This window comes from Marmota flaviventris, chromosome 4, assembly GCF_047511675.1.
Source record: "Marmota flaviventris isolate mMarFla1 chromosome 4, mMarFla1.hap1, whole genome shotgun sequence".
Lineage (NCBI taxonomy): Eukaryota > Metazoa > Chordata > Mammalia > Rodentia > Sciuridae > Marmota > Marmota flaviventris.
The window spans coordinates 82,799,623-82,823,695 of NC_092501.1; the positions used below are offsets into that span (position 1 = coordinate 82,799,623).

The 24,073-nt window shown below is 38.1% G+C and overlaps 1 protein-coding gene across 5 annotated transcripts in view; it reads right to left on the reverse strand.

Annotated features, from left to right (window-relative positions):
- Wasf3 (WASP family member 3) overlaps nt 1–24,073 on the reverse strand; it is a 134,508-nt gene that overhangs the window by 39,085 nt on the left and 71,350 nt on the right. For all 5 annotated transcript variants that reach the window (XM_034636331.2, XM_034636330.2, XM_071611311.1 and 2 more), the window contains one exon: nt 8,811–8,953. In XM_034636331.2, the coding sequence (XP_034492222.1) occupies nt 8,811–8,943 (133 nt within the window). In that variant the 5' untranslated portion in view covers nt 8,944–8,953. The remainder of the gene's footprint in view (nt 1–8,810; nt 8,954–24,073) is intronic.

Consider the following 24,073-nt stretch of genomic DNA (forward strand, 5'->3'; position numbering starts at 1 on the left):
CATCCTTTTATTTATTTTTATATTTTTTTGGTACCAGGGACTAAATCCAGAGGTGTTTAATCCACTCAACCAAGTAGCTAGCCCTTTTTATTTATATTTAGAGTCAGGAACTCCATAAGTTGCTTAGAGATGGCTTTGAACTTTCAATCCTCCTGCCTCAGTCTCCCATGCTGCTGAGATTGCAGGCATGCACCATGCTCAGAAAAGCTAAATATTTTAAAGTACAGATCAGTTAATTCCAAAAAATGGGGTCATCTTTGGTTTCTGCTTCTTTTTCCCTTTTCCCTTTCTGTGTGTCTCTCACTCTCTCTTGATGGACAAAAGATGAAGTACAGAATATGAAAGATAGAGAATGGTGAATGGTTATTCCCATAAAAAGGGCATCCATTAAGGAAGAATACTAGTTTAGGATGCTCATAATTACAATCATATATCTGATGACAGTGGCTATAGTAAAAATTTTTTTAAAAAAGTAAACCTTAAAAATCTTCCCTCAAAGTTTTAGGTGATATGCTTTGATAAGAGTAAATCAAACCAATTAGAGGAACATCTATAAATCACTTGAGATGCTTTACCATAAGCCTTGAAACTCATGAAATATAAAGAATATAGATGACATAACCAGAGTGATCGCCAGGAATAAAGGTTCAGGTTTGGCTGACTCTCTAACTTGTGCTCTTAAGAACAATGCAGGATTAACACTTATTTTATTGAAAATTATACAGGGAAAGGATAAGTTAAAAGTAACTTAATAATTATTTCTATAATGCCCCAAAGAAAGTATTTCCAATATTCTAGGTCAAATGGTAGATCAATAGATTTGACTAGTTCCCATATAATCCTACCTCTCGTAAGGCTAGGGGAACTCATCTTACACTGCCCTCCAATTCTATGGCTAATGGGTCTTTTTATCTTAAATAGGGTGAGAATTATTAATCTGAAAATCTGAAATGCCCCCAAACCTGAAATTTTTTGAGTGCCAAATGATGCCACACATGAAAAAGTCCACAGCTGACTTCAAGTGATGGGTCATAATTGAAGTGTAAATGTACTAAAAATACCTGTATAAACGTACCTGCAGGTGATGTATATATGAAACATAAATGAAATTCCTGTTTAGACTTAGTGCTATCCCCAAGGTTACCTCATTATGGATAGGCAAATATTAAAAAATCTGAAATCTGAAATACTTCTGAATTCCCAAGGAAAATTCAACCTGTAGTCTCCTAAATATATGGTGTATCCTCCTTCCCTTCAATAACCTTCTACCTTATTCATGAGAAACGCCAACACTTATGTAAGTCTTGAAGCATTAGAACTTCAAAAATTCTTTTTAAGATTTATAGGGACAGATGAAGACACAGAGATACAAACCAAAGGAATGCACAATCTTTTCAATGATATAATATCAGAAAATTCCCCAAATATGAATAATGAAATAGAAAATCAACCACAAGAGGCTTATAGGACCCCAAAAGTACAAAATTAGAGCAGATCCACACCAAGGCACATTATAATGAGAACTGAATCAGGAGGGCGTATACAAATTAAACAGATCAATTTCAAGAAATGAGATTGAAGATGCCATCAAAAGCCTACCAACAAAGAAAAGCCCAGGACCAGATGGATTCACAGCCAAGTTCTATAAGACTTTCAAAGAAGAATTAACACCAATACTCCTCAAATCATTCCATGAAATAGAAAAGTAGGGAACTCTTCCAAACTCATTCCATTAGGCTAGTATCACCCTGATACCAAAACCAGACAAACACATATCAAGGAAAGAAAACTTCAGACCAATGTCCTGTACATAAATGCACAAATTCTCAATAAAATTCTGGAAAATTGTATACAAAAACATTCTAAAAAGATAGTGTACCATGATCAAGTGGGGTTCATCCCAGGGATGGAAGCTTGGTTCAACATATGGAAATCAATAACATAATTTATCACATCTATAGACTTACAGAAAAGAATCATATGATCATCTCAAAAGATACAGAGAAAGCATTTGACAAAATACAGCACACCTTCATGTTCAAAACACTAGAAAGACTAGAGATAGTAGGAACACATCTCAACATTGTAAAAGCTATCTATACTAAGCTCAAAGTCAACATCATTCCACATGGAGAAAAACTGAAAGCATTCCCTCTAAAAACTTGAACAAGATAGGGATGCCCACTTTCACTATTTTTAATCAATACAGTCCTTTAAATTCTATCCAGAGCAATTAGACAGATGAAAGAAATTAAAAGGGATACAAACAGGAAAAGAAGAATTCAAACTATCACTATTTACAGATGACAATTCTATATTCAGAAGATCCAAAAAATCCACCAGAAAATTTCTAAAACTAATAAATGAATTCAGCAAAGTATCAGAATATAAAATCAATACCCAAAAATCAAGTGCATTTCTATACATCAGTGGTTTCATCACTAAAAGAGAAATTTGGAAAACTACCCTAAGCACAATAGCCTTAAAAAAAACTTGGGAAGAAATCTAACAAGAGGTGAAAGACCTTTAAAATGAAAACTACAGAACACGAAAGAAAAAAATTGAAGAAGACCTTAGAAGATGGAAAGATCTCCTATGTTCTTGAATTGGAAGAATTAATATTGTCAAAATGGCCATACTACCATAAACGTTATACAGATTTACTGCAATTACAGTTAAAATCCCAAAAACATTCCTCATAGAAATAGAAAAAGCAATCATGAAATAAATTTGAAAAAATAAGAGACCCAGAATAGCCAAAGTAATCCCTGGCAAGAAGAGTGAAGCAGGAGGCATTAGAATACCAGACCTTAAACTAAACTACAGAGATATAGTAATAAAAATGACATGGTATTGGCACCAAAATAGACATATAGACCAACGGAACAGAATAGAAGACACAGAGAAAAACCCACATATATACCATTATCTTGTACTAGACAAAGGTGCCGAAAACATACCTTGGCAAAAAGATCACCTCTGCCACAAATGGTGCTGGGAAAACTGGAAACCGATGCTCAGCAAAACGAAATTAAATCATTATCTCTTATCCTACACAACGCTCAACTCAAAGTGGATCAAGGACCTAGGAATGAGACCAGAGACCCCTGCGCCTAATACAAGAAAAAGTAGATCCAAATTTTCATAATGTCAGATTGGGTCCTGATTTCCTTAACCAGACTCCTAAAGCATAAGAAATAAAATCAAGCATTAATAAATGGGATGGGTTCAAACTAAAGAGCAAAAGAAACAATGAATAATGTGAAGAGACAGCCCACAGAGTGGGAGAAAATCTTTACTACATGCACATCAAATAGAGCACTAATTTCCAGGATATATAAAGAACTCAAAAAACTTAACACCAAAAAGTAAATAACCCAATCAATAAATGGGCTAAGGTACTGAACACACACTTCTCAGAAGAAGATATACAATTGATCAACAAATATATGAAAAATGTTCAATTTATCTAGCAATCAGAAAAATGAAAATCAAAACTACTCAAAGATTTCATATCACTCCAGTCAGAATGGCAATTATCAAGAATACAAGCAATAATAAGTGTTAGCGAGGATGCAGGGGAAGATACACTCATACATTGCTGTTGGGACTACAAATTGGTACAACCACTCTGGAAAGCAGTACAGAAATTCCTTAGAAAACTTAGAATGGAAGCACCATTTGACCAAGTTATCCCAGCCCTTGGTCTTTATCCAAATGACTTAAAATCAGCATACTACAGTGATGCGGCCACATCAATGTTCATAGCAGCTCAATTCATAATAGCTAAACTATGGAACCAACCTAGATGCCCTTCAATAGATGAATGGATAAAGCAACTGTGGTATATATACACAATGGAATATTACTCAGCCTTAAAGATGACTGAAATTATGGCATTTGCAGGTAAATGTATGGAGCTGGAGAATATCATGGTAAGCAAAATAAGCCAAACCCCCCCAAAACAAAGGCTGAATGTTTTCTCTAATAAGCGGGTGCTGATCCATAACGGGGGTGGAGCAGGTAGGGAAGAATGGAGGAACTCTGGATTGGCAGAGGGGAGTGAGCAGAGGGTAGGGGGCCTGTGGGTGGGAAAAAATGGTGAAGTATGATAGACATTATTACCCTATATACAGGTATGATTATAGGACTGGTGTGACTCTGCACCATGTACAGCCAGAGGAATGGGAAGTTGTGTTCCATTTGTGTACCATGTGTCATATATAAGTAATTAGAATAATTAAAAAAAACTTCATAAATTCTTGTTGTGCTTCTTACATCAACTTCTGTGCAGATATATCAATATCCTAACTTACCCTTACCCTTAGCCTTAACCTACACAGAAAAACACTTGTGATCTTTAACCTTTATAAAGTGTGTTTTATCCTTTTCCTCCCCCCACAAAAATCCTGTGGATAAAAACATCTAAGAAATGTATAAAGTGCATGCCTTCAAAATATTTAAACCTCTATTCTCAGTAGTACTGCACTTAATGGAATTAGGTCCAAATTTCAGATCCAAAAAAAGAGCAAATGCATGAGAGTGCAAGCCTATGAAATCAAAGTACAAACCCTTAAGAAATAAGAGTGTGAGCCCTTAAGAAAGAATATTTATGTCAATTTAGCATTCAATTTGGTATGAAATATATTGTGTACCTTCAGGAGAATTAATAAAAACAATCACTTTTTAAAGTATAGGAGAAGAAAATAGACTCCTTTCTCATTTATATAATTACACCAAACATGGAAATGAGGGAAAAATCGATTTTGCAATGATTCCAAAAAGAGAGGCAAATTTAAAATTAAAAGACTTATAGAATTTTAGGCAATTTTTGGAGATTCTTTTTGTTCATTATGAGAAGTCTGGATTATTAAGATACAAGACAAGTATATTAAAACACCATAAACAACCAAAACATATGCAGCTATTTTATACAATAATTTATAAGTGCCCCTGCCTCTGACAAAGAAATAACTTCTATGTTCAAGAGTAGAAAAAAAAGACTAAATCATAAAGAATGACTTCATGGCATTTGTTAGTAAATGGATGAAACTGGAGATTATCATGCCAAGTGAAATAAGCCAGTCCCAAAAGTCAAAGGTCAAATGTTTTCTCTGATAAGCAGGAGTTAATCCAACATAAAAAGGAGGCATAAAAAAAGAGAAGAGAATACCAGTTGAGCAGACAAGGATGAATGAAGGAAAGGGAGGAGGGATGGACAGGGAAAGAAGGTGAAATGAATCTGACCTAACATTCTTATTTATATATTTGAGTATACTGCAATGAATCTCACCAGCATATACACCCACTATACACAAATTACAAAAAAAAAACAAATCAGATTCCACAAAGTTTCATCAAATTCCTATTCTATTAAAAGACTGAACCAAGTAAAAACCCACAAGTGACAAAAGCAGAATAGTACACTAATAATATGATGCAAATGCAAAATAAATATTCTCATAAAATTGTTTTAAAAAATAAACAAATTAAAAAACCCCAAAATATCAACAATAGGGATTTTAGGTTAGGGGAATTATGAACTATTAGCAGGCTTTTCTGTTTGTTCTCTGTGATTTTGTATCTTAAAAAAAAACAACAACATCATGCGTTCAGTTTATAAAATGACTGAAATAAACTTCATTTGAAAACAAAAAAAAAGAGACAAAAATGTCTAAACAATATGGCATATCAATATAATAATCTCCAGTTATTAAAAACTGTGTCTTAAAAGAATCAATAAAAAATATATACTATATAGTGAATGGGCTACAATGCCATTTCTACCTTGATACCATTTTTATAAAGATAAATGTATGTGTGTGTGCATATATAATACACACAGATAAAATATTATCAATAATTTTCTCTGATGATTGCAATTTATTCATCTTTTCCTTTGCATATTTTTATATTAAATTTTCTATATCACCTTATTAATATCATCAAATATAACCAATAACTTTGTGTAGAGAGGGACATGCTAATTCTTACTCCTTTCTTGTTTTGTTTTTTGTACCAGGGACTGTATCTAGAGGTACTTCACCACTGAGCCATAGCCCAGCCCTTTCTTATATATTTTATTTTGAAACAGTACCTCACTAACTTGCTTAGGGCCTTGCTAAATTGCTGAAGCTGGCTGTGAACATTTGGTCCTCCTGCATCAGAGGAGCCGGAGGGAGGAGCCGCTGGGATTTGGCATGTGTGGCTCTTACTGCTTTCTTTGTGACATCATATTTTGAGGAGAAGGGGAAGATAGCTATTATCTCAAGAACAAAGAAAAGTAATAAAACCAACCTATGAGGTATAAAAATAATTTGTGTCATCCTTGGCACAAATGTCCTATCTTCTTATCTCCTTTTCAAAGCAAAGTATATTAAAATTACATTAGAATATCTGTAAGAATTTGATTGCAATATACTATAATTTTAATTGAGCAACTAGCTGACAGGAGTAAGAGCACTCAGATTATTAATCAAGGAAATGATGAAAAAGCAATCCTGATTTAGTGTTAATTGCTGCACTAAACTGTCATTAATTGAAGAAAAATATCAATATCCCCTAGATGGAAACCAAGTGACACACTATTAATCAAAATTACCAAAAATATAATAAAAAATAAAAAGCATGTGGCTTTTCTCCACCATGCCATTTCTCTGATCTTTCATATTAGATAGTCAAAAATAATGAGAAAAATCTGAAAGCTAATAAAGATATATTTTTTTTTTATTTTACTGGATGAAGTTCTGAAAGCCTCTGATCCTTTAACTGTAAGACTGCCAGGTTACAAATTTCCTCTCTTTCATTTCTACAACTATCCCTAAACTCAATACCAATAATCAGTATATTCTCATTGAAAAAATTTCAGTTTTCTGTAAAGCCTGTTAAGAATCCATTGCTGCCAAATTACTGAGCCTTGAAGTCAGGTGTCTGATTTGGATGTAATGGGAACATGGCAATATGTTTTTTTAAAACCCAGTTTTTCCAACAGGTGTGTAGTTAGTTACAGGGCTTTTACAGAGGACTAATTAGCATCCAGAACCAGATTCTTTTCTTGCCTTATGCAAAGTCATTTATATCTTCATGACTCTTGAATTGTCCTAATAAATGTGATGAGAAGCAAAATAACCTGATGAATGAGGATGTCAACTGCTAGTCTTCCTTACTGGAAAAGAGCAAAGAAATTCCTTCTGGAGTCCTGATCTGTTTTGTCTTCCCTAGAACTGCCAGACAATTTGTCACCCTGAGTCTCTTGAAGCAAGCCATTCTCAGGTGGGCAGGACCATTCAGGCTCAAGGAAGGTCCTTAAGTTCCCCTAAACTCGGCTCCTAAGATGGTACAGAAGGACAAAGTCCAGCCTCTGTATATTGCTTGCAAGAAATCCAGATAACTCTCTATCACCTATCACCACACCTGAAAATGAGTCTCTGATGTGTGAGCGTAGATGCTGAAAGATGGGGACGAGGTGTTGTGGGGCACAGAAGTGAGACTTAAAAGATAGTCCATTTTAATCTGGACCAACTGAATAACGGTTAGGTGCACAAGAAAATTTAAAGATTCTGTTTTGACTTTATCATAGGAATGAACAGTCAGTAAAAAAAGACTTTTAACATAACAGATTCATGCAGTCTTAAAACTTAAAATACCTCAATGATTATGAAAATAGAAAGTAACATGAAACATTCTTTTTTAATATTTATTTATTTTTACTTGTAGTTGGGCACAATATCTATCTTTCTTTCTTTATTTATTTATTTATTTTTATGTGGTGCTGAGGATTGAACTTTTTCCTTGGTCAATGAATGCAGATCTACTAAAAATACACCAATAATAGCACAGTATAATACAATTCTTTAAAAGAAATATTTATCTGCAGCATTTCTTCTTCAAAATAAAATTTAAAAAACCTTCCTATGCTTGAGACTACCAGTATGTGGAATTTCATGAAGGACTTTCTGGTCATTAGCAGAGTTTTTGAAAAATTTAACTGTGAAAACCTGTCACCAGAAATGCTACCTCAACCATCTCAACAGAAAAGGAGTGGGATGAAGTGAGAAAACAAGATCACGATATAAATGTAAGTTAGGCAAAAAATAGTTCAACTTCAAAAAGCTTTGAAAGGAAAAGCATTTTTATGCATATTTGAGGAAATAGAATCTTTCTTGGGTTTTAAAAATTAACAGTCAAAACTAGAATAATAAAAAGTCTTTTCTTCCTTATGCTTGTATTTGCCATAAATCTACACATACGAAAATAAATATGGTACATGTATAGTTAACTTATCAATATGGAAGCCAATACCTGCATTTTAATTTTAAGTAGGTTAAAACCAGCAAATTTTACTGCTTTGGATTTTATTCTGTGACTCATTTGGAACATAAGTCAATCAAAAATATTTAGTGAGCACCTCATATGTACCAGAAATATTACGAGTATTAATTAGTTTTCAATCTATTACATTTTAAAAAAATGATTGCTCCCACTCAAGTTCAACAAAATAACTTACTAAAGTTAAAAAAATTAAGACTATTTGAAAAAGCTTTAATAAATTAACACTATTTTGAGTCTACATGTTTGATCTTACCTAATAATTTGTGAGCTGGTAATTGTAGCATTATATCTTCATTGTATAGTGATGGATATCACAAGCCCAGTGGACAAAACAATTAGTTGCACACTGGAAAATGTGAAGGGAGAAGGGTTCTTTCCTTTACATCTGTAATACCATAACTATTGAATTGAAATCAATTTGATAATTTAAAGTTAATAATGTGTCATCAGTAACCAGAAAAAAAAAAGAAGTGACTTACTCAGACTGCTTAGCTGGCGTATGATTGCAGCAAGAGTACTGTTGGTTACACATTCAAGTTCACTGGTAATTCCTTCTGGCAGAGCTCCCCGGCACAAGTGCCGGGGTTCAATGTTCCTCTTCACTAAAGGCATGGCTCACAATCTGAAAATTAAAAAGATAATTTTTGAAAAGCTCATATTTGCATTTTAAAAAATCTACAGAATTTTAGTTCTTTTGAAAATTCAATTTGCCCTAGGAATTTCATTATCCTATTATTTCTACATGAGAGAACAGATAAAATGCAACATGCAGTGAATATTTAATTATTTCAATTAATTTTATAGATTTCAGATATATGGATAGTATAATTCTCCTTTTCTAGAAAAATAATACATGCTAAATCTCCACCAAAGCATGAGACTGAATAGTGCATTTTTACATCTTTCCCTCTCTGATGACAGGATAGAAAAGGCAAGTCCACAAGTATTGCTATAGTTTGGAACCTAAACATCCCCTAAAGTCCTGTGTGTTAACGTCTTAGTCCCTATGGGATGATATTGAGAGATGGTGGAACCATTAAGAGGTAAGGCCTAGTAAGAGGTCAATGATCTTTAAGGTCATTGGGGAAATCCCCTTAAAGGGGAGTGTGAGACCTTGACCCCTCCTATCTGTTTCCTGGAAATGAGTAAGCAGTTCAGCTCTACCACATGCTTCTGTCATGAATGGTGTCTTGCCAAAGGCAAAAAAAAGCAACAGGGCCATGCAATCACGCACTGGAACCTCCAAAACTCTGAGCCAAATAGAACTTTATCCTTTATAAGTTAATTATCTCTAGCACTTTGTTATAATGATAGGAAGCTGACTAACACAACCACTAAGAGCAGGAGAGGAGAAATAGTTCTAAAACTATGGAGAAAGTATAACCAGATTATAAGACAGAAATGGCTTTATCTAGACTGCAAATAAGGGGTGACAGAAAATAAGTCCACCAAGCTCCAGAACTTCCCCACTTTCCCTACTAAAGACTTAAGTATCTGTGAAACAGGAGTGGAGTGGAATAAAATAGGAGAAATGGCTTTTAAAAATCCATTTAAGAAATCCTTTTCCTGCTGGATATCCACAAGTAGCAGAATAAAATTTAACCTCTATCTCTCACCCTGCACAAAACTCAAAGTGGATCAAGGACCTAGGCATTAGACCAGAGACCCTGTGCCTAACAGAAGAATATGTAGGCCCAACACTATATCATGTCAGCTTAGGAACTTCATTCTTTAAGAACATGAAGAGCAAGCCTACAGAATGGGAGAAAATCTTTACCACATGCACCTCAGATAGAGCATTAATCTCCAGGATATACGTAGAACTCAAAAAATTTAACACGAAAACCCTCCCCAAATAACCCAATCAATAAATGGGCTAAGGAACTGACCAGACACTTCTTAGAAGAATTTATAAGATCAATCAACAAATATATGTGAAAATGTTCAACATCTCTAGCAATCAGAGAAATGCAAATTAAAACTACAATGAAATTTCATCTCACTGCAGTCAGAACGGCTACTGCCGTCAAGAATACAAGCAACAATAAATGTTGGAGAAGATATGGGGAAAAAGGCACACGCATACATTGCTAGTAGGACTGCAAATTTGTACAACCACTCTGAAAAGCAATAAGGAGATTCCTCAGAAAACATGACCCTGTTATCCCACTCCTCAGTATACACCCAAAGGTCTTAAAATCAACTTACTATAGTTTATAGCAGCTCAATTAACAACAGCTAAGCTAGGGAAACAACCTAGATGCCCTTCAACAGATGAATGAATAAAGAAAATTTGTATATATATACACAATGAAATATTACTCAGCCATAAAGAAGAATGGAATTACTGGCTTTTGCCAGTAAATGGATGGATATGAGTAAAATAAGCCAATCCCAAAAAACCAAAGGTTGAATGTTTTCTTTTGGTATGTGGATTTAACACAAGGCAGGAGGGAGGGGAAGAACAGAAGTTCACTGATTTAGACAAAGGAGGAATGAAGGGAAAGAGGTGTGACAGGAACATAAAAGACATAACTGTCCTATGTTCATTTATGAATACACCACCAGTGAAACTCCACATCATGTTTAAGCACAAGAATGGGATCCTAATTAGAATAAGCTATGTATGTATAATGTGTCAAAATACACTTACTGTCATGTATATCTACAAGAAAAAAGAAATCCTTTTCCATTTCTGGGCTGCCCCTCCTCCACCTATGGAAAAGCTGGATTAGAGAATGCAAACTTAGGACAGTAGGTATAGCTGGGAACAGTGGTAGGAGTGGTAGGAGTGGTAGGAGTCTTAAATAGAAGTCTAACACTGACTGGAGAGCTAGACGGACCTCAGTACCCCCACACGCACACACATGTGCGCAAGCGCATACACACACACACACACACACACACACACAGAGCTCAGCTCCCTCCTCCACTGGTTTCCAAATCAGCAGCAGCCAGGAATTTTACTCTCTACCCAAAGACTTGCTTCCTCCCTGGGGAATGTTTGAAGAGAAAAGGTCTACAAACATGGGCATTGGAGAAGTGACTTCTCCCTACTGTAATTGCTGGCATCAGCTTTTAGTGCTTTGGAATCACAAAAACCAACCAACCAACCAACAAACAAACAAAAACAGGCACATCAGGAAAGACCAGTCCACCATGACAGGATTCCTTTTCACCTCTCTCCTCAAAAAGTACGTTATAAATAAAATAAAACCTCAACTTTTATTTAAGGAGGTATATGGAATTTCAAGCCGTCTACTCAAACAACAAACCCACTCCTCATGTAACACCAGAATATCTGACTGGGATGTACTTTTTATTTTGCCAAGCTTATCCCACCACCCAACTTGTAGCAACAGAAACACAGAAGAAAGGTCTAGTACCTGAATGACACGTGTTAGTGAACAAAGTAGCACTAAAATACCATAATTCTTGTTATAAATAAATTAATATCCTATTTGTTAAAGTGACCACAGCTGGTTTTCTGTTGTGTGAAATATAACCTATTTCTAGCTAGTACATTTACTGAATGACAAACTGCGCTTAAGAGAACCTGGAATGAAGTAAGAATATAATCTTTGCTTTTCTTCCTCCTTTCTTCTTAACCTTTGCTTCATTCATTCAATAAATGAATTAAATACTGAGCACCTACTTCATAGCCAGTGGTGTGGAAAGTGATGTGGATGCAATGGTGAATGAATGTGGATAAGACACCTCCCACAAGGCACTGTACTCTAGCAGAAAGAAGAACTCTGAGCAAGTCACTGAGGTTCTCTCACCTTCCACTTGATCAGTGCTATGAAGAGTAACTTGGAGATTCTGAAACCATGTAGGGGTAGGGTGCTGATCTGTCTCAGGAGTCAGGGGCACACACTCTTAGACTTAACTGAACTGAAACCTCAGAGACGCACATGAGTCAGTTCACAAAAGGGTCTGTGGTAGAGGGAACATGGGGAATGAAATGGAGGAGGGCAAAAACAGCAGATTTATCAAGGAAAAGTTCAGTTGAATCCCAATTCTTTATTTGCTATTTTGTTCCTTGTGTTTGCTGAATGGTGGTTGAACACAATGACCACATTTTCAGATTCCCACACCACTGGCTCATCCATTGAGAGGTGCATCACCAATGGCTCATCACTTTACCTTTGTGTGCCTCAGCTGCCTCCCTGTAAAATGGGGGATAATAAAATTTCCCCCACTGACAATGGGGAGGTACCAACCTCTCAGCTACTATATGCATAAGTTATTTAGAATAGGGCCTGGTATACAGTAACACTTTAAAAAAGTGACTAATTATAGTAATTGTATCTTTTTTGTATATTAATTGTCTTTTGGGGGGATTGGGGAGATTGAACCCAGGGTCTCATGCATGCTAGGCAAGCACTCTACCACTGAGCTACATACATCCCCTAGCCTGTTGTATTTATCTTATATGTTAATTCTATAATGCTAATGATTCCATTTGTAATAATAAAACAAGAACAGTGTGTCATTTGTGGTTTGAGGGTAAAGTCTAACCTATAAGACAGTAACACACAAAAATCATTAAAGGAAGAAGAACACACACCCAAGGAAGGGTGTTATGAAAATTCTAGATAGGGAGGTTTCTAAGTAAAAGTGTAAAAAAGATTTATTATGTGTTGTTACTGCTTTCTCAGAGGTTTATTTCAAGTAACTGGACAATAATTTATCACAATAAAATAACCCAGAAAACTAGGATTCCTCATGAAAGATAAAAAAGAAGACCGATTATTATAAGCTTAATAAAACATAAAGCACAGCAAAGAAAAGTAATGAACAGATCAATAGGGACCTAGTGCATGAGAACTAGAAGGAAATCAAGCAACAAAAAAGACGATTTCTGTTTAAGTCAGCTTTTTCACAGCTGTGACTAAAGGATCTGACCAGAACAGCTGTAGAGGAGGAAGAGTTTATTTGAGGGTTCACAGTCCATAGAAGGCTCGCTCCATTCCTCTGAGCTCAAGGTGAGGCTGAACATCATGGTGGGAGAGGGTGGCAGAAGGAAGCAGCTCACATCACAGTGATCAGGAAGTAGAAAGAGAAATTCTATTCTCTAGATACAAAATATATACACCAAAGCCATGCACTAATTCCCACCTCCTCCAGCCCATGCTACAACTCAGTTACTACTCAGTTAATCCCTGACAGGGGATGAATTCACTGATTAGGTTAAGACTCTTACAACCCAATCATTTTTCCTTTGAATCATCTTGCATTTTCTCCCATGTGAGCTTTTCAGGGACAACTCACATTGAAACCATAACAATTTCCAAATTGTTATGAAGAAAGCAATTTCTTTATGCTCTAAACAATTTATCAAAAAGGTTTCATGACAGTTTGGTGTACAATGTTCTCCTCCTCCACATTTATTCTGCCTTTATTCAGGATTAAATGTCTGCTGCCTCCTCCTATTTTTAAACCTCTGCACTGACCCAAAATGTACAGCTTCTCCCCAATTACCACTCCTATTTTTTGTAGACCTATAACTATTTGGAGATTCACACACTAATCACTCTGATGTCCTACTGACATGTCTAGAATATATCCCCAAAGCAAGTTAAATACTCTCCTCCATTTTCTCCTGAGCTGAGTAGCTCCCCAATATCAAATATGCCAGTCATTTTGGCTTACTTGGGAGCTAGCTCAGGCTAATTCCCAAGTAGGGAATGTCTGTTCCTGTCATTCATCTCTCCAAGTCCATGTCCTGTGATACTCACCTCATCACTTCCAAAGGCTTTTGTTTCTGCCTGTAAGACATCCCTTTCTCTATTCCACTAGACTGCTCACTAAACAATATGGCAATACTGGCAGGTTCACAGTATGCTTAGTAGAGCTGCTATGAGTGCTGGCCTAAACACTTGCTCAAGATATTACTGGGGAGGGATCCAACATGGCGGCGAGTGGGGAGGCAGCGCTTTCAGTACCTCCTCAACAACGGGGTCAGAGAGACGCATGAATACGCTTAGATTCGACCTGCTGAGAAACTCCTAGCAAAATTCCACTAAAGAGAGACCGGCCGGGAATTGGTAGGATTTTTGGAGGTGACAGTTTGCCCTAGACGAGTGAATCTCCGCCACGCAGCGCAGAGGTCCAGACCCGCCAGCCGCTGCCCGCGCGACTCGGCGACTGTCAGCTGCCTGCAGGCGGCCCCCGCGTCAGGGCGGATAGCCTCCAAGGCGCAGCGCAGCAGGAGCGGTGCAGGGACTCTAGGAAGAGGTCTCTCGCCAAGCCTTCATGAAATAGCGAACCGGGAGCTGAAACCAACCAGAGACAGACCAGTCCCACCCCTCCCTTCGGACACTCCGGCAAGGAGCCTGGGGCCCGCCATAGCAGAGAGGTGACATCACCAGAGTTCCGCCGACAGAATTCCTTCCCAGCGGAATCCACGTTAGCAGGTGTGTGACTCCCACCCCCTACAGATACAAGCAGCCAGGAAACCTCGGGAATCTCTCCGGGGGCGTGTCTGTAGGGAAGCAGAGGGGATTCCAGATCCCCACCTCCCCTTAACACCAGCGGCGACACCCAAGATCTTAGCTGCCAGTTTCTGGGGGCGTGCCCACCAAAGGGGTCCAGAAAAATTAAACTGTTGGTTCCCAGATCACCCCACCACAGCACTGGGGCTTAGATGAATGACAGAGAGGGTGTTCATCGTTCGGAATATAGGACACGCGGTGGGGCTGCAAGTGTAATCAGACCCTTGGGGAACCGCCTCCGGTGAACAGGACCTGGCTGGCTGGCTGGGAGGAGGAACAGGGGGAGGGGCCGGATAAGTGAAAGGGCTCTGGACTAACAGGATTGAGAGACTCCCAGGAGCCACATTACAGGGATTTCTGTCAGCACATAGAGGGCAGAAGCTCGGCTCGGAGGGCACAGCTCCGCCCTATTGGAAGAGAAGAAAATGGGATTCAGCCATAGAACAGGGGATGCCAGCATGGCAGAGATCTGATGTCATCGGAGAGCGGCCGAGGAGAGAACTTCATCGGTGCCAGCAGCGACGGAAACAGTTGGTCTCCTGGTAGGGAGGGTGAGTCACAGATACCCGAGTCTCTCTCGCTTTGTCGTCGAGCCAGAGGGGAGGAGCGGGGCCGACGCCCGCGCCCGCAAGGTAGGCAGACCTGCGACCAACCTGCAGATCAGGCCCAGCGGTCTGCGGGCGTGGTAGGAGGGGCAGGGCAGAGCCGCCGCCCGCGCCGGCAAGGTAAGCAGACCTGCGACAGACCAGCGGATCAGGACCAGCGGCCTGCCAGCGTGGTACACACTTCACCCCAACTGGAGTAGGGGCAGAACAGAGCCCCCGCCCGCACCTGCAAGGGAGACTTTTCAACTATACAAGAGCAATATAAATATATAGGGGGGGAAAAATTTCAAAACACAACAGTTTCACCAAGAAGAAAGAAACGCAAGCAGTATGAAAAGACAAGGAAAGAAAGGACTACAAGCAATGCAGGTCAACTCAACTTTAGAAGAGGTAACAGCTGCAGCAGATGGAATGTCAGATAAAGAATTCAGGATATATATGCTTCAGATGATCTGGAGTATCAGGGAAGAAATTAGACAGCAAAATCAGACAATGAAAGATCACTTCGACAAGGAATTACACAAACAAATCCAGGAAGCAAAGGATCAACTATACAGGGAGATAGAGGTTATAAAAAACAAACAAACAGAAATCCTAGAAATGCAGGAAGCAATAAACCAACTTAAAAACTCAATTAAGAACACTACCAGCAGAGTAGAACACTTAGAAGATAGAACATCAGACAATGAAGACAAAGTATTTCAACTGGAAAAGAACATAGACAGCTCAGCAAGACTGTTAAGAAACCATGAGCAGAACATCCAAGAAATATGGGATAACATTAAGAGACCAAACTTAAGAGTCATTGGGATACAGGAAGGTATAGAACTCCATACCAAAGGAATGAGCAATTTATTCAATGAAATAATACGAGAAAACTTCCCAGACTTGAAGAATGAGACAGAATCCCAAATTCTAGAAGCCTACAGGACGCCGAATGTGCAAAATTATAAGAGATCCACACCTAGACACATTATAATGAAGATGACAAACATACAGAATAAGGAGAGAAAGGAAGAGAAAGGAAGCAGAGTACATTTAGGGGTAAGCCAATCAGGATAACAGCTGATCTTTCAACACAGACTCTGAAAGCTAGAAGATCCTGGAATAACATATTTCAAACACTGAAAGAAAATGGGTTCCAACCAAGAATTGTGTATCCAGCGAAATTAAGCTTCAGGATGGAAGATGAAATTAAAACCTTCCACGATAAACAAAAGTTAAAAGAATTTGCAGCTAGAAAACCATCTCTTCAAAACATCCTTGGCAAAACATTACAGGAAGAGGAAATGGAAAATAACAATGAAAACCAACAGTGGGAGGTAGGACAGTAAAGGGGGGGAAATAATCAAAGAGGAAAACAAACCATGTTTAGTAACAGAAATAAACAAATATGGCTGGAAGAACAACCCATATCTCAATAATAACCCTAAATGTTAATGGCTTAAACTCACCAATTAACAGACACAGGCTAGTAGAATGGATCACAAAACAAGACCCAACAATATGCTGCCTACAGGAGACGCATTTCATAGGAAAAGACATACATAGGCTGAAGGTGAAAGGTTGGGAAAAATCATATCACTCATATGGACTTCGGAAACAAGCAGGAGTGTCCATACTCATATCAAATAAAATAGATTTCAAGCCAAAGTTAATCAAAAGGGATAAAGAGGGACACTACATACTGCTTAAGGGAACCATACACCAACAAGACATAACAATCATAAATATATATGCCCCAAACAATGGTGCAGCTATGTTCATCAAACAAACTCTTCTCAAGTTCAAGAGTCTAATAGACCACCATACAATAATCATGGGAGACTTCAACACACCTCTCTCGCCACTGGACAGATCTTCCAAACAAAAGTTGAATAAGGAAACTATAGAACTCAATAACACAATTAATAACCTAGACTTAATTGACATATATAGAATATACCACCCAACATCAAGCAGTTACACTTTTTTCTCAGCAGCACATGGATCCTTCTCAAAAATAGATCATATATTATGTCACAGGGCAACTCTTAGACAATATAAAGGAGTAGAGATAATACCATGCATCCTATCTGATCATAATGGAATGAAACTGAAAATCAATGATAAAAGAAGGAAGGAAAAGGCATACATCACTTGGAGAATGAACAATAGGTTACTGAATGATCAATGGGTTATAGAAGACATCAAGGAGGAAATTAAAAAATTCTTAGAGATAAATGAAAACACAGACACAACATATCGGAATCTATGGGACATATTGAAAGCAGTTCTAAGAGGAAAATTCATTGCTTGGAGTTCATTCCTTAAAAAAAGAAAAAACCAACAAATAAATGATCTCATACTTCATCTCAAAATCCTAGAAAAAGAAGAGCAAAACAACAGCAAAAGAAGTAGAAGGCAAGAAATAATGAAAATCAGAGCTGAAATTAATGAAATCGAAACAAAAGAAACAATTGAAAAAATTGACAAAACTAAAAGTTGGTTCTTTGAAAAAATAAACAAAATCGACAGACCCTCAGCCATGCTAGCGAAGAGAAGAAGAGAGAGAACTCAAATTATTAGCATACAGGATGAAAAAGGCAATATCACAACAGACACTTCAGAAATACAGAAGATAATCAAAAATTATTTTGAATCCTTATACTCCAATAAATTAGAAGATAGTGAAGGCATCGATAAATTTCTTAAGTCATATGATCTGCCCAGATTGAGTCAGGAGGATATAGACAACCTAAACAGACCAATATCAATCGAGGAAATAGAAGAAACCATCAAAAGACTACCAACTAAGAAAAGCCCAGGACCGGATGGGTATACAGCAGAATTTTACAAAACCTTTAAAGAGGAACTAATACCAATACTTTTCAAGCTACTTCAGGAAATAGAAAAGGAGGGCGAACTTCCAAATTCATTCTACGAGGCCAACATCACCCTGATACCTAAACCAGACAAAGACACTTCAAAGAATGAAAACTTCAGACCAATATCTCTAATGAACCTAGATGCAAAAATCCTCAATAAAATTCTGGCGAATCGGATACAAAAACATATCAAAAAAATTGTGCACCATGATCAAGTAGGATTCATCCCTGGGATGCAAGGCTGGTTCAATATACGGAAATCAATATATGTTATTCACCACATCAATAGACTTAAAAATAAGAACCATATGATCATCTTGATAGATGCGGAAAAAGCATTCGACAAAGTACAGCATCCCTTTATGTTCAAAACTCTAGAAAAACTAGGGATAACTGGAACATACCTCAATATTGTAAAAGCAATCTATGCTAAGCCTCAGGCTAGCATCATTCTGAATGGAGAAAAATTGAAGGCATTCCCTCTAAAATCTGGAACAAGACAGGGATGCCCTCTTTCACCACTTCTGTTCAACATAGTTCTCGAAACGCTGGCCAGAGCAATTAGACAGACGAAAGAAATTAAAGGCATAAAAATAGGAAAAGAAGAACTTAAATTATCACTATTTGCAGATGATATGATTCTATACCTAGCAGACCCAAAAGGCTCTACAAGGAAACTATTAGAGCTAATAAATGAATTCAGCAAAGTGGCAGGATATAAAATCAACACGCATAAATCAAAGGCATTCTTGTATATCAGCGACAAATCCTCTGAAATGGAAATGAGGACAACCACTCCATTCAAAATATCTTCAAAAAAAATAAAATACTTGGGAATCAACCTAACAAAAGAGGTGAAAGACTTATACAATGAAAACTACAGAACCCTGAAGAGAGAAATAGAAGAAGATCTTAGAAGATGGAAAAATATACCCTGTTCATGGAGAGGCAGAACTAACATCATCAAAATGGCGATATTACCAAAAGTTCTCTATAGGTTTAATGCAATGCCAATCAAAATCCCAACGGCATTTCTTGTAGAAATAGAGAAAGCAATCATGAAATTCATATGGAAAAATAAAAGACCCAGAATAGCAAAAACAATGCTAAGCAGGAAGTGTGAATCAGGCGGTATAGCGATACCAGACTTCAAACTATACTACAGAGCAATAGTAACAAAAACAGCATGGTACTGGTACCAAAACAGGCGGGTGGACCAATGGTACAGAATAGAGGACACAGAAACCAATCCACAAAACTACAACTATCTTATATTTGATAAAGGGGCTAAAAGCATGCAATGGAGGAAGGATAGCATCTTCAACAAATGGTGCTGGGAAAACTGGAAATCCATATGCAACAAAATGAAACTGAATCCCTTTCTCTCGCCATGCACAAAAGTTAATTCAAAATGGATCAAGGAGCTTGATATCAAATCAGAGACGCGCCTTTTGAGAGAAGAAAATGTTGGCTACGATCTGCAGTCGGTGGGGTCGGGCTCCAAATTCCTCAATAGGACACCCATAGCACAAAAGTTAATAACTAGAATCAACAAATGGGACTTACTCAAACTAAAAAGTTTTTTCTCAGCTAAAGAAACAATAAGAGAGGTAAATAGGGAGCCTACATTCTGGGAACAAATCTTTACTCCTCACATTTCAGATAGAGCCCTAATATCCAGAGTATACAAAGAACTCAAAAAATTAAGCAATAAGAAAACAAATAACCCAATCAACAAAAGGGCCAAGGACCTGAACAGACACTTCTCAGAGGAGGATATACAATCAATCAACAAGTACATGAAAAAATGCTCACCATCTCTAGCAGTCAGAGAAATGCAAATCAAAACCACCCTAAGATACCATCTCACTCCAGTAAGATTGGCAGCCATTATGAAGTCAAACAACAACAAATGCTGGCGAGGATGTGGGGAAAAGGGTACACTTGTACATTGCTGGTGGGACTGCAAATTGGTGCTGCCAATTTGGAAAGCAGTATGGAGATTCCTTGGAAAGCTGGGAATGGAGCCACCATTTGACCCACCTATTCCCCTTCTTGGTCTATTCCCTAAAGACCTAAAAAGAGCATGCTACAGGGACACTGCTACATCGATGTTCATAGCAGCTCAATTCACAATAGCAAGACTGTGGAACCAACCCAGATGCCCTTCAATAGACGAATGGATTAAAAAAATGTGGCATTTATACACAATGGAGTATTACTCTGCATTAAAAAATGACAAAATCATAGAATTTGCAGGGAAATGGATGGCACTAGAGCAGATTATGCTAAGTGAAGCTAGCCAATCCCTAAAAACCAAATGCCAAATGTCTTCTTTGATATAAGGAGAGTAACTAAGAACAGAGTAGGGACGAAGAGCATGAGAAGAAGATTAACATTAAACAGAGATGAGAGGTGGGAGGGAAAGGGAGAGAAAAGGGAAATTGCACGGAAATGGAAGGAGACCCTCAGGGTTATACAAAAGAATATACAAGAGGAAATGAGGGGAAAGGGAAAAATAATACAAGGGGGAGAAATGAAGGTCAGTAGAGGGGGTAGAGAGAGAAGAGGGGAGGGGAGGGGAGGGGAGGGGGAAAGTAGAGGATAGGAAAGGTAGCAGAACACGACAGTCACTAGTATGGCAATATGTAAATCAATGGATGTGTAATTGATGTGATTCTGCAATCTGTATATGGGCTAAAAATGGGAGTTCATAACCCACTTGAAGCAAAGTGTGAAAGATGATATATCAAGAACTATGTAATGTTTTGAACAACCAACAATAAAAAAAAAAAGATATTATTGGGGCACAAATTATAAAGTTCAGTCCCTTAATGTTGTAGTAACTGTCTTTTATCTTCTTTTTTTCTGATACTTTCATATCTCAGTCTTGCTGACAGTGAAGAGAGAGCCTGCCCCTCCCAGAGTTACCAACTCCTAGAAACAGTAAATAACCGGCCCAACAGCAGACATTAGTACAGGAGTACCCATGAGCACATACACATACATATTTCTTTTTGGCCTTCACTTGGAGCACTCTGCCTATTATTGTTCAGTATTTCACCCTTGAATAATCCCAGCTTTCATTTCTTATTATAACTTTATTATAACATGTCTAAATACAAATGACAACAGAGAGGGGACATGCCACCTGTCTATCATTTTAGAAAATGGGTTTTGCAGCTCATTTTTAAAGTTCCAATCACCTAGCAATGCTTTTTTATGTCTTTCCCATTCAGTGTGAAAACTACTCTTGGAGTATTTTACATACACAGATGTATTTTTTCCCCAGACAGCCTTAATTTAATCTGACACTAATTCAGTTTTAAGTGAATTGAAGAGCAAGAACAAGGTAAAGGAAAAAATGTTGGGTCAGTCATTGCTCTTGAAAATACTTTGCAATGACAAACACAAACATGCAATAAACTATTCTAATTTTCACCAATGAACACTTGAGCATGCCTCTCCATTCCTTTATTAGAAGAACTATGACCCATCAAAATCGTTATTCCAAGTCAGTCTATAAAAATGAAACAAAGATTGCTAAAAAAAGTTTAAGGATTATTAAAGTCTGTATAAGGTATTAGTATTAGGTCTGAAGTTTTTCCCACTTTTCTGGGAAATGTCTCAATTTAGTGAGAAACAATCGGGTTCACAAAACTGTGAACTAGATTCCAGACACATCTGAAACTGGGCCAGGGTCTTTCCCTGGGAATTTAGAAGTGGAACCACAATGTCCAGCGTGGTCTGGCTGCTTTCTTTAAAAGTGAAGATGCACATCTCTATGGCCACATGAAATAGATTGATAAAGTTAGTCTGCTGTGAGAAATTAGAGTGAAATAATTGAGCAAATGGCAAAGACAAAAACAAGGACTCCCATGGCTTTGTGGAGTCTCCTTTTAGATCTCATGGCAAACTAGCAGAGAATGGTCTGCTCAGTGTTCTCCCCTCTTCCTTCAAGGGACCAGGCTTGCATTGTGTTTCCTTTCAATTAAGCTTCCTCAGCCCCCACTCTATATTCTTTCTTTTGATTAAGAAGAACCAAATCCTTTCACCTGTGATTCCATCTTGGCATTTGTTTCTCTGACCCAGACAAACACAAATGACCCAAGAAATGATCTGAAGAAGTAGGTGGTAAGATGGGGAATTAAGACTTGCCCACATATTACTGTAGGTAAGAAAATGCTATCCTGACTGAGGCATGGCGGCCAAAAAGTCCATGGCACACTTCATGGTTCAATTGCTGTCAATTGCTGAAGAGTGCACTGTTGGTGAGCTGAAAGGAGTATGTACCATTAGCAGGTACAACAGTGCAGACACTTGTTGCAGAAGTTTCAGAGTTTTGACCTAAAATACAGCAAGGTTGAGTAGTAACTGCAAAACTGTACTGATACCCAGCATAAGGATAATGAGAGACTGTAAGCTAAGTGTAAGAACCATAGGGCATTACTGGTGGGTACAAAGTAGTCCTATTAGGGACCTGTACTGGAAGGGCAGATACAATGGGGAACTGTGGGTTGAAGAAAGAGATGAACTGTGAGAGTAAGATGGAAATTTTGCATGCTAAGCCAAAGCAGGTGTATGCTGGCTGAGCCCTGGTAGAGAAAAACTGGCAGCCTGGAGACTAATATGAGGACGTCCAAAAGGATGCCCATGCACTAGTAAATCCAAACACCTGCCTACAACCCCCTCCAGGACTTTCTTGGCTTGCTCTTGAATGAGCTACAAGATGCAGCAGAAGCTTCTCCCCTACAAGGCAACAGGTGTCCCCTGAAGGCACTACTCACATCTCTTCTTCCTGTATGTCATGTTCATAACCAAGGGACAAATGTCAGCATAACTCAGCTTGGGAAATGATGGGCTATGTAAGAAAGAACGAGATTTATCAACATCATGTTGATGAGACAAGCCCATGGTGGCTGGTATGCTGAAGCCTTGGTGGTACATGGCTACAGAGGTTGGCAAATAACACTATGAAGATTCAGGATCTGGCAACTATAGTAAAGTTTGAGGGACTAAGTACTCAGAAGCACATTGGGATACCTCCTATTAAACAAAAAACAAATTATGCATCATGTACTCAGTACTACTAAGAAGAAAGCCCATTATCTGTTCTGGGAACAATACACCTGGCATTACTACTCTGGCCCACACACTGTCAGCTTTGAGTGGGACCTGGAGAGTGGCCCCTATAGCAGGTTCAGGCAGACAGGTGGGGGCTATATGATCCAGCAGATTCTGTATGGTGCAAAGGAGAGAAAAGACACAGTATGGAATTTGTGGTGAACTCCACCAGGAGAATCATGATGCCACTGGGATTCTGCCACCCTCTCAGAGAATTACAGGCCATTGAAAAAAAACAGTTGTATTACTGGGACCCCAGAGACCACAGAATACAAGGACATAGGCATCCAAGGCTCTCCATAATTAACTGAGTTCTGTCAAGCTATTAATTTGAACCAGCAGAAATCTATCATGACATAAAAATGGAACATCTGTGATCAAAACAGAATAGAAATGTGGGCCACAAGTAAGTCACATGAGTACTGCTACTGTGCCCCCTCTCCTACCCAGAGGGGTGGTATAGGCCCCACACATCTAGTTAGAAAAGTAAGAAAAGTCCAAGCTTGGTTTTCAGATGAGTGAGAATGGCATGTAGGTACCTATCAAAAACAACTGGGGTACTAGTACAGCAGCATTCAGAAAGGTTCTTGGAGACAATAAGGGAAAATCTTTACAATAGGTAGGGTGCTGTAGAGAGTAACTAATGTAT